This window comes from Helianthus annuus, chromosome 15 (genome assembly GCF_002127325.2).
Source record: "Helianthus annuus cultivar XRQ/B chromosome 15, HanXRQr2.0-SUNRISE, whole genome shotgun sequence".
In the NCBI taxonomy this organism is placed as follows: domain Eukaryota; kingdom Viridiplantae; phylum Streptophyta; class Magnoliopsida; order Asterales; family Asteraceae; genus Helianthus; species Helianthus annuus.
The window spans coordinates 126,497,606-126,509,819 of NC_035447.2; the positions used below are offsets into that span (position 1 = coordinate 126,497,606).

Sequence of the window (12,214 nt, forward strand, 5' to 3'; positions counted from 1 at the left end):
AGCACGTCTATGCCGACCTACCTCCTGCTGCGCAGGCGGTGGCTTGGGGCTTCGATCGGCGCCTCCGACGTTCTGAGCGAGAGCGCACGTGGATAATCGCGGCGCTCATGGACATCCGGGCTCACATGGGATTGCCCCCCAGCCGCTGCCACAGTCCCCACCGCCAGAGGATCAGTAGATTTAGTTTTTAGTTTGTTTAGTTTTTATTTTGTATTAAACATTCAGTTGTACTTTTTTTGTATATGTACAAACTGATTATTTATGCAGTTGATCTTTTATTCATACGATGTTTGTTTGGATTGTTTGCGCTTATTTAATACGTCTCTTTCGCAACTTATTTGTATGATCAAATAATTAAATATGCCCGTGTAATTTAACAAAATAAAACCATAATTAAAAAAAATAATAATAACAACAAAAATATTTGTATGATCAAATATTTTTTAGATTAAATAAAAAATATAGCCCGTGTCAGGGTGTGTACGTACGCGTGGTTCCTACTTCCTTTAATCATTTCCCTTCATTATTTCATATCTCAGTTCAACAAAAAAACGAAACCCTAACTGCCTCTCTATTCCAGCCGACTTCACAGTTCACAACCATCCAGCACTCCGGCATTCACAACCATCGACACCCATTAGATGATGATGAGGAAAATGATACCGGTATCGGTACCGAATGTACCGAACCGAATTATTTTTGGTACCAATTCGGTACCCATTTTTGAAGTTTTCGGTACCGGTTTTTACACTAAAATACCGGTAAATACCGGTACCGAACCGTACCGTACCGGGTATTTTCGGTACCGGTACTCGTTTTTGAGGATTTTCGGTACCGGTTCTTTCGGTACCGGTCGGTACCGAGCTCATCCCTAGTTCATGTGGTTTACCAAAACTTTGGATTTGGTCCCTAACTTTACAAAAGTACCCAGATGATCCCTGTGGTTTGCACTTTGTAACGTATCTGGTCCCCGGTTCTTTTTCCAAAAGTACATGGATGGTCCTCATGGTTTGCACTTTGTCACACATTTAGTCCCTAACTTGGACATGCTAAAACCTTTAGATCTGTTGGTTAGAGACTAAATGTGTTACAAAGTGCAAACCACAAGGACCATCCATGTACTTTTGAAAATATAGGGACCAAATCCAAAATTTTGATCAAACTACAGGGACCATCCGTGTACTTTACTCATAGTTAAAAAGGTAACGGTCGAAATGATCTCGGCCCATTTGAATCACAATAACCATGTTGACGGAGGTGGCAGCTTCGACCCATCTACATCGTTTTATTCAAAGATTTAGATTATTAGTTTATTACTATTGTAATGTACAAAAACCATATTTAGTACGTTATTTATTTATTAAAAGTCCAAAAACAACCTGAAATGATTTCGACCCGTTTGACCCATCCGTCTTGCAACCTTAGAATCTGACAAGAATACCAAGCTTACCATAACCAACCTTCTCCAACTTTGAGGCTACAGTTGTAAAAGCCTTTGATATATAATATAAAGCACGTCCCTGTTTATACACCAATAATTGTAACTGAATTTAGCCACACGATCTATGCGTATTGAGCCAATGCAATACTAGAAATGAACAGATACATTTCTCACTGTGCATGAAGCAGTTTACTAAGGATGTAGGGGTGTTCAATTTTTTTGTTTCAAAAACAAAAATTAACGCCCTGCTTGCGGTGTGCACATATAATGTACATATGAGTGGGCCATCGGGGGGCAAAAGTGAAATTGCACTAATTTTAACGTTGTTTTACTAATATCGTGAAAATAACGTTAAAAGCGGCGGCCAGTTAATCATGCATCATGTGGTAGCGTTGATAGCCGAAAGACAAAAGGGTACATGCACTAATCGACCTTTGTCTCGATTGTTGAGTGTTATGTGCCTTATGTCCGAGGCTTGATGCAAAACTACTATCGAGCCGGGGGTCTCACTGGAAGCAGCCTCTCTATTCCTACGGGTAGAGGTAAGGTTGTCTACATCTTACCCTCCTTAGACCCTACCTTAGCTTTGCTATTGGTGGGATTTACTGAGTATAATGATGATGATGATGATGAAAAAACAAAAATTTAACTTTAATGTTTTTGGTTTAGTTTGGTTTGACGAATAAGAATTTGAGATTAGTTTGGCATAGGGGTGTAAACGTCGGCTAGTTTAACTTATGAGAGCTCGAACGTGACCTCAACTCGTGAGTTGATTTTCAAGCTTGAACTCGGCTAGAGATCGGCTCTTCCATTATATTTTTGTTAATTTAATAACTTTTTCATAAATATTTTATAATTATATTTATATACATTCAAAACTATAATTTTGTTATAACATGATATATCATTAGTCATTTCACTCATTTGTGTCATAGTTTTAAATATAACAATAAACTATATATATATATATATATATATATATATATATATATATATATATATATATATATATATATATATTCAATATGTGGAGGGTTCAAATGAGAATAATTTTTTTGTAAGAAGAAAAAAAAAAAGTTTCAACCAATAAGAATGATTCATTTTACTTTATTTAATACTAGATTTACCACCCGCCGCAATGCGACGGGGATTCAATAGTTATATATCATGTTAGATGAAAGGCAAATGTTTCTCACATGACCACGAGTCTGTGTGTAAAACCGAGGAAAAAATAACTAAGTTGATATTTGACTCGCACGTTGCGACAGACCTATAAAACGGGGAAAAATAGACGCGCTGCGACGGACATGTCAAACAGGAAAAAAATAGATGAAAAACGTTGAACCCCACACGCACGTTGCGGCGTGTTAAGTCGGAAATTTAGAACGACACGTTAAACGGAAAACTTATGAAAGATGAAAAGTATATAAGAAACTAAAGTTGAAAGTAAAAAGAATATTGAGATTAAATTGCAAACGATAAAAGCTTTGGATTAAAGGTAAAAAAAATTAAAGGGGTTAAATTGCAAGCTAAGTAGTTAATGCGGTAAAATATCGGATATCGGTCAAGGACCGATATTTGAGATATCGGTTATCGCGGTGGGATATCGGTGAGATATCAGTAATTTCAATATCATGCTAAATTTATATATGTAGCATTTGTAACAAGTAAGAACTGACTAAGAATTAAAACACTAACATTTAACGGTAACAACTAACAATTAAGACTTAAAACACTAATAGCATCAATAAGAAGAAAAATGAACAGTATAAATAAGAAGAATGGTACTGATATCGGAAAAATCGGTGATTTATCGATCAAATATCGGTCCTATATCGGTCAAATATCGGACAATATCGCCGATATTATCGGTACTGATATTCTGACCAATATCTTGTACTGCTATCTCGGTAGGGGACCGATAACCGATATATCACTGATATATCGGTTGATATATCGGGATATTAACTACATAGATTGCAAAAGATGAAAACTTTTGAATTAGAAGTGAAAAATCTGCAAAAGATGAAAAATTTTGAATTAGAAGTGAAAAATCAAATTAATCAAAGGGGGTTAAAATACCAAAGATCAAAACTTTAGACTTAAATTGCCAAACATTGAAACTTTAGAGTTAAAAAAGAAATCAATTAAACAAAACCACGAGCCTGTGTGTAAAACCGAGGAAAAAATAACTAAGTCGATCTCTGACTCGCACGTTGCGACAGACCTATAAAACGGGGAAAAATAGACGCGCTGCGACGGACATGTCAAACAGGAAAAAAAATAGATGAAAAACGTTTAACCCCACACGCACGTTGCGGCGTGTTAAGTCGGAAATTTAGAACGACACGTTAAACGGAGAACTTATGAAAGATGAAAAGTATATAAGAGACTAAAGTTGAAAGTAAAAAAATGTTTGAGATTCAATTGCAAACGATAAAAAGCTTTGGATTGAAGGTAAAAAAAATTAAAGGGGTTAAATTGCAAAAGATGAAAACTTTTGAATTATAAGTGAAAAATACGCAAAAGATGAAAACTTTTGAATTAGAAATGAAAAATCGAATTAATCAAAGGGGGTTAAAATACCAAAGATCAAAACTTTGGACTTAAATTGTCAAACATTGAAACTTTAGAGTTAAAAAAGAAATCAATTAAACAAAAGAGATAAATAGATTTAGTTAAATTGATGTTTAATATTATTATTATTTAATAAAAGAGATAAATAAAAAAATAAGGGTGAGAAATTACCAGAGAATGACACGTGTCCAAAAAAGATTTTTGTTTATTAGTATAAAAAGATTTGCATTTAATTTTAAAATAAGGGTATATTGGTAAACTTACATAAATCATTAATTTGTATTCTTACCTTTTAATAACTAATTAAATCAAATTTGTAACTCCTTTTCAAAATATATACTTTTTCCAAATTAAAAAAAAAAAAAAAAACTTAATTTAAAATGTAGAATAAATTACGAGTTGTGTAGGATATATTTCGAGGTGTATGTATAGGATAAATTTTGACTCTGTAAGATAAAATTGTATAATGTGTAGGGTATAATGTAGGAAAATTTTGATATGTGTAGGTTTTGTAGATTATATGTAGGATAATTAATGATTAGTTGACAAATTAATTAAAGAGAGAAAAATTAATGATATAGGTTATAAATGAAATATTATTTTACTAATATGTCCTTTCTTCTTTTTCTTCTCATATTAAATTTTTTCTCAAATGAACTTTCCCCTATTCAATATTTCAAACAAAAAATTATATAAAATACTAGGCTCGTTAAGTCCCGCGAGCCTACTAGATCTGAATAAGTGAAGCTTGGGTCGTGGAACTTACTATTAGGCTCGTTCTCGATCTCAGACTCAGACTCGTTAAATTGTTTTTGAAAAAACATAACTTTTCTCGTTATATCTAATACAGTTTAATAAAAAAACTATGTTGTCAAAGGCGCAAGGCGCACTTAAGGCGCATATGTCTCGCCAGGAGCCTAGGCGCAAGGCGCTAAAAAAGCGAGGGCTTTTTTAAGTGAGGCGCAGAGTATAACAATACTAGTTTTAGGGGTTTTAGACTTGTTTAGGGCTAGTTTAATAATAGGCCTCACAATTATTACATTAATACTATTTTACAAATACAGTAAAAATCTAATTATTATTATATATATAATTCATATAAGAAAAACAAAAGTTGTTATAAATAAGAAAATAAGATATAGAGACGTCAAAATATAAAAATGTTAATAGTAGTAAACTATATCAAAACAAATGTTGAAAGATTAATTGAAAGATTTATGGCACAAATCGTGGATACAGAAATCTCAGTAACAAATAAAAAGGAAAGCTCAAATATAAGAAAAATAGAAAAAGAAAGCCCAATATTTTTTAAATACGCAAACAATAAAACCCTAGGAGTATATGTCAAAGAAGAAGACTGCCACTCTTGCAAAATAGAAAAAAAAGATGGAACGTGAGAAGAACGAAGACACAAAATGTAAGAAGAACGAAAACACTTAAATTGTCACTCCTTTATCTTCTTCATTGCGCCTCACATGTTTAAAGCCCGCACCTGTTCTCACCTGCGCCTAGCTCTGGGCGCTTGCCTGAGCAGCGTTTTTACAGAAAAAAACCATATTATGGCCTGAGCCACCACTAGGCGCTATAGTCGCGCCTCGCTGCGCCCGGTCTTTTGACAACATAAGAAAAAAGTATAATAATTTGGACACCATTTTTTACAGGTTAACAAGGACTGATCCGTTTCGACCCACAAAATTTATCTTTTTTACCAGTTGCCCAACCCGCCCATTTTCCACCTTAACAAAATATACAAATGAGGGAAACACTACGTACAACCCGAGCTGAAAAGACATTGCAAAGTTGTGCTTGGTATATTGAACCGTCAAGCACATAGTAGGTTAGCATTGGAGTGACCTCGGGACCGTCCCTCTTCTGCTTGCGCATCATAAATAGGTGTGGCTCCATAACTTCGCTCACCATGAATTCTATTCCTGTCATTTTTCAATATATGAAGTGTTAATTATATTATTCTACTTCATATATTCAACAATAACAAAGTTCACCGTGATATTTATAGTGTTTGCATACTTTTACAAGTGTGGACATGCATTGTGAAAGTGATTATGTGATATAGAATTAGATAACGAGCATAAATAAAACCGACAGTAGATGATAAGAGTTCAGATATCTGTGTGTGTGGGGGGGGGGGGGTTAAATAGGTAATTCTTTTGGGCCCATTTGGTCCCTGAGGTTTACCAAAATTTTGGATTTGGTCTCTAGCTTTCCAAGGGTATACGGATGGTTCCTGTGGTTTGCACTTTGTAGCGCATTTTGTTAAGGACTAAGGGTCTGTTTGGTATAGGGTAATGGAATGGACGAAGTAATGGAATGGACGAGGTAATGGAATGGACGAGGGAATGCAATGGATCATTACCATTCCATGTCTTGTTTGGTTACCATGTGAATGGAATGAATTATTATTGTGTATTGTTCGGTAGGCAAGAAAAACGGAGTAATAAAATTAGCGGTGAGTAGTGGTGGTGGTCGGTGGTAGTGATTGTGGGTGGTTATAGGTGGCGGTGGTGGGTGTCGGCGGCGGCGATGGGTGGTGGTGGTGGCGGCGAGTGGCGGTGCGGCGGTGACGAGGAGTGGTGGTCGACAAGGTGGCCGTTGGTGGTGGGTGGCAACAAAGGTGGCGGCGGTGGTGGTGGCGTCGACGTTGGTGGTGGGCGGCGGCGGCGAGTGGCGTTGGCGGTTGGTCGCAGCTGTGGGTGATAACGGTGGCGAGTGGGTGGCGGCGGCGGTGGTGGCTGTCGGGGTGAGGTGGTGGCGGGTGGCAGCGATGGCGTCGGTGGTGGTTGTGGGTTGTGGCGAAGGTCGTGGGTTGTGGTGTTGTTGATAAATGGTGCAAGAGGGGATGGAATGGAAAAAAACATGGGGGGTGGAAGGAATGATTTTGAGTGAATGGAATGCCTTTTGGAATGGGTGATTCCATTCCATTGACCAACCAAACACTCTTTTCTTCATTTCCTCGTAATCACTCATTCCATTCCACCTCTCATTCCTGCATACCAAACACTACCTAAATGTGTTACAAATCGCAAACCACAAGAGACCATCCATGTACTTCTGGAAAAAGTTTGGACTAAATGCGTTACAAAGCGCAAACCACAAGGACCATCCGCACACTTTTGGAAAGTTAAGGACCAAACCCACAATTTTGTTAAACCACAGGGACCAGCGGTGTATTTACTCTTCCAATTACTACAGAAACATTTAGCGAACCAAACAAACCCTTAGAGAAACAGTTTTCGTGTAGCTCGTACGAAATCATTATCTTATAATTCATAACCAGAATATGTTCATCCAAACATTTAAAACTTGACTATCACAACTTCGAGGCGCAATAATTTAACAATAAACAAAACGAAAAAAACTTACGAAAGATGAGAAATATCCAAGGGATGAATTGACCGCATCCTGAGTTGCTCATTGTTGCAAGTGTAATCATAGAAAGGAGAAAGTGCAAAGTAATCAAAGACAAGATTGTGGTCAAGTGGATACGTGTTTAACCATAACTGATCCCTAAAGCATATTCCGGTCATGTCTGTGCCAAGTGTCGGGGTAGCGGCTGCAGCATTTCCTTCCATGTTACCACTACCTGCCACCAAGTTAGGTGGCAACATGGGTGTGCCAGCCATTTACTTCGACTCTAAAAGTTTAAGGATTTTAAGAAGTAACAATGTTTGTTAGTAGGACACAAAGTTTTGATCATGGAAAATGAACAATATATCATAATTATAAACACATATATGATGACTCCTCCAAACCCAAGATTTGTTTCCTATGGGATCACTTTTTTGGGTGTCAAATTTTCACAACCATGACTTAGAATTATAGGGCAACAAAACTAAAATCAGTAAAGTTCATTAACATTTGCCCTATGCTATGTTGTCAAAAGCGAGCTAGGCGCGCGCCTAGGCTCTCAGGCGCAGCTAAACCACCTGGTGGAGAGCTAGGCGCAAATCTGCGTCTTTTTTTTTCAAAAAATGCACTCAGGCGCTCGCCTGCAGCTGGGCGCAGAAAGCGACCCTAAACCGAAAAAAACAGGCTAAAACAAGAAGAGACAAGTTGAAACGTTAAATTAGAGCTGGTAGATAGTTAGGAACCTGGTTTAGCAACTTCTTGAAGACTCAAGAGGGGGAGGAGAAAACATGGTTACACTCTAGAGCATTGTGGTCGGCACTCGGCACCAACAATGTGGTGGATTGATGTCGGCTGCTCTTTTTTGATAGGAACCCTAATTCAATAAAATTGATGGGTTGCCTTTTGTAGATTATGTGTAGATTGTATTGGGCCAGTCTTTGTTTTAAATAACTGGGGTAGCCCAGTTGGCCACCGACACCCACCTCTTCCCAGAGGTACCGGGTTCGAGTCTTGGGAGTGACATATGTCGCCCAGGGTAAGAACTCGGCATGGGGAAGTCACCGCGGAGCTAGCTTGGTCGGGTAGTGGCTCCCGGAGTGAGATCACTCCGGCGGTTGGGAGGACCGTGCACTATCCCCCCCGCCCCCCCTTGTTTTAAATAACATCACTATTTTAAAGAACAGATGGATGACCCAACTAAAGATCTTCAAATTGTTTCACTTTATTGTTTTAGTTTGTTACGAACCAAATATTTTTATAAACATTAATGTTTATAAAAATATTTAATGTTTATAAAAAATATTTGGTTCGTAACAAACTAAAACAATAAAGTGAAAAACAATTTAAAGATCTTTAGTTGGGTCATCCATCTGTTCTTTAAAACAGTGATGTTATTTAAAACAAAAACTGACCCAATACAATCTACACATAGTCTAAAAAGACAGCCCATCAATTTTATTGAATTAGGGTTCCAATCAAAAAAGAGCAGCCGACACCAGTCCACCACATTGCTGGTGCCGACCACAATGCTCTAGAGTGTAACCATGCCCCCCCCCCCCCTTGAGTCTTCAAGAAGTTGCTATACCAGGTTCCTAACTATCTACCCGCTCTAATTTAACGTTTCAAGCTGTTAAGGGTCGCTTTCTGCACCTGCGCCCAGCTCTAGGCGAGCGCCTGAGTGCGTTTTTTTATAAAAAAGACGCAGATTTGCACCTAGCTCTCCACCAGGCGGTTTAGCTGCACCTCGCTGCGCCTAGGCGCGCGCGCCTAGCTCGCTTTTGACAACATAGCCTCCAACCTCCGGCACGCTTTTTAAAATACATACAAATATAATTAGAAGAACTATTACAAAACAATGACTCATCTCCCCTCAAGTCCTCATTCCTTGCTATGAACAAAAACACTCTCAACATGACAATGTATTATCACGAGATAAAAAGCTGAATCCTAAACTTCAAACTTCAAGTAAGACTAGAACAAGTAAGAAGTTCATCAGTGTTTTGAATAGATGAGCATACTGAATAACCTGCAAGGCAGAACCACTGGACCGAAGTTTTTAAAAAAGCACAAGGCAATAGGGTCTAAAACCAGGGCGCAAAGACGGAAAGTGCTTTCCGCACACAAAGGGCAATTAGGTTATATTTTTTCTTATTTTCATAGATTTCTAGCACCAGTTACCCAAAATTTAAACATAAATAAGCATTATACAGTGCTGCAAAACAGGTTTAATCGCCGATGCAATTAATTGGTAATCAGTAGTTTACTGAATAAATTTCAACTAGTCGAACCCAAAATCATTAGGCAGTCAAAATCAGTCAAATTTTGGTCAAAATAAGTGAAAATTGGTTAGACTCTTTGAAGTATTTGAAAACAATTAATAAGTTTGAAAATTTTTCTGTGTGTGTGTATATAAGTTTAACAAATCACATATAAAAGTCCAAACCAATCAATCTCTATTAATCCCGATTCATCGCTATACGATATCCCACCGCCGACCGCCCTACCAGCGCCTAGCGAGTTTTACAACCATGGCACTATACATGGCTTAACATATAAATAACCTATACGTACAAAGTAAGAAAGCTATACGCACAATATCCTGATGCACAGAACTTCCCCAAACAAAAATCCCCCTCAAAAGCCGATTTTCTGTGCGCTTTTCGCGCCTCAAGTGCCGTCTCAGGGCACCCCTCGCCTTTTGTAAATAAAACTCAACTTTAAGGTTTTACACATACATATAATAAACTTAAACTTCAAAAATCTCGACACATTTTCAAAATTAAAGCAACAATCAACCCACACAAAACAAAATCAAATAAGTTTAACCGTACAACAAATCCAGATCATTAACAAATGCAACAAAACTTCTGCTTATTTCACGAATCACATACTTATACACAAACAAACATCAAATCAATCTATAATATCACATCACTGTTACCAGATTAAACTACGAAAACAGAATCAATTGTATACTGAAACCGTAAACCGTACACATATTATATAAACGAATAATGTAACGACAACAGCGTATAGATGAAATCGATATACCTCGACGTCGATCGGAGGAATGAGCGGCGAGCGGTGGCCGGAGGACGGTGGTGGAATGTGAGTACACGGAGATGGATGATATAGTGGATGAAACCGTATATTATTATTTAGGGGCTGTTTCTTAATGACCAAGGTTTAAAACCTCTTAGGGCTGGTAGTCTCTTAATAATTATTCAGATGCTATCTTTTAATGGTTTAAAACTTCTAAGTGAATAAGAGGTAACCTCAAGTCTGAATGGTTAAGAGGTAACCTCTGAATAGGGCTGTAAACGAGCCGAGTCGAGCTAAGCTCGACCCGGCTCGAGCTCGGCTCGAACTCAGTTCGAGCTGGCTCGGCTCGAGCTCGAATTTCAAATCGAGCTGAGATTTGAGGCTCGAGCTCGACTCGATTAAAATTCGAGCTAGCTCGGCTCGGCTCGATCTAGCTCGAACTAACAAAGAACCACAATATTTACGACTTAAAAAGCCCTAAAAATGAATCTTTTCATAGAATAAGGGTCATAATTGCAATTATATTTAACCAAATGATTGAATATGCAAGTATAAATAGTTAACTCACTTAGTACATTTTCTTTACCTTCTTTTATAGGGGAGATACTCCCTTAGTTTTTGTTTTCTAAGCGATGTGGGACAAAAAAAATGAAGGATGTAAACCTTATCGAGCTGGCTCACGAGCTTGCGAGCCGAGCCAGGCCAAGCTCGAGCTTTACTCGTTTACAAACCGAGCCGAGCTGGCTCGTTTCAAACAGAGCCAATTTCGAGCCGAGCTCTTTTCGAACTTTTTTCGAGCGAGTTTCGAACGAGCTGCGAGACACGAGTTTTTTGAACACCCCTACCTCTGAATAGTAAATCATCACATGTCACGTTCTTCTACCTTCTCATTGGTAAAATTCTTAATGGTTTCATTAAGAGGTAGCCTCTTAATGACCATTCAGAGGCTACCAAACAGCCCCTTAATGGTTTAAAACCTCTGAATGAATAAGAGGTAACCTTAAGTCTGAATGGTTAAGAGGTAACCTCTGAATGGTAAATCATCACATGTCACATTCTTCTACCTTCTCATAGGTAAAATTTTTAATGGTTCCATTAAGAGGTAGCCTCTTAATGACCATTCAGAGGCTACCAAACAGCCCCTTACTTGTTAAACTTGTATTTACTGTTAAGCATGTTATCGATAATCCGCTTACAATTTACAATGCAACAGCTTGCTTAGAACTAGTCAAATATGTATGATTCATTTAAAAAAAAGAGGTTAAATGGGTCGTGTTCGGGTTAACCCGAATTTATGTGTGTGCATATTAGAGTTGAAATCTTTGACACGAATATTAATATAGTTGGGTTCAGATTGCACATTCCAACCCATTAACCCGCAACCCACTAAGAGTCACACCCTCACCGTGTTCACAATCCACAATGTGTGACGAATTGTTACAAAGACCAAGGCATAAAGAAATTTACTAAATTTACAATTAAATTGAAACAACTGAATTACATTGTTTTAATATCAAATAACAAATTACAATAAATACAGAAAATAAACACAAGTCTTGGTTTTTTATTTCTAAGTCAAGTCCTATGTGAGCAATCCAAGTAACTAGCTAAATCTTTGTACCTGTCAACATGTAGAGAAATGAGTTAACTACGAGAGTTTGTGAGATACATAAGTTTTAAGTATGATAAAATAAACACAAGTTAAAGAGCTCACGTGTATAGTTCAAAAAACATAGTCATATAATGATGTGGCTCAACCCCCACGGTTACCCAAATATATGATGTGGC

General features: G+C 37.6%; 1 protein-coding gene across 1 annotated transcript in view; it reads right to left on the minus strand.

Moving 5' to 3' along the window:
• Positions 1–10,551, minus strand: part of LOC110912415 (mediator of RNA polymerase II transcription subunit 6) — a 32,370-nt gene extending 21,819 nt beyond the window's left edge. The window contains exons 1-4 of the mRNA XM_022157104.2: positions 10,436–10,551; positions 7,400–7,670; positions 5,792–5,960; positions 1,451–1,520 (exon numbers count right to left, since the gene is read on the minus strand). Coding sequence (XP_022012796.1) covers positions 1,451–1,520; positions 5,792–5,960; positions 7,400–7,659 — 499 coding nt within the window. The 5' untranslated portion in view covers positions 7,660–7,670; positions 10,436–10,551. The remainder of the gene's footprint in view (positions 1–1,450; positions 1,521–5,791; positions 5,961–7,399; positions 7,671–10,435) is intronic.
• Positions 10,552–12,214: the final 1,663 nt, after the last annotated feature.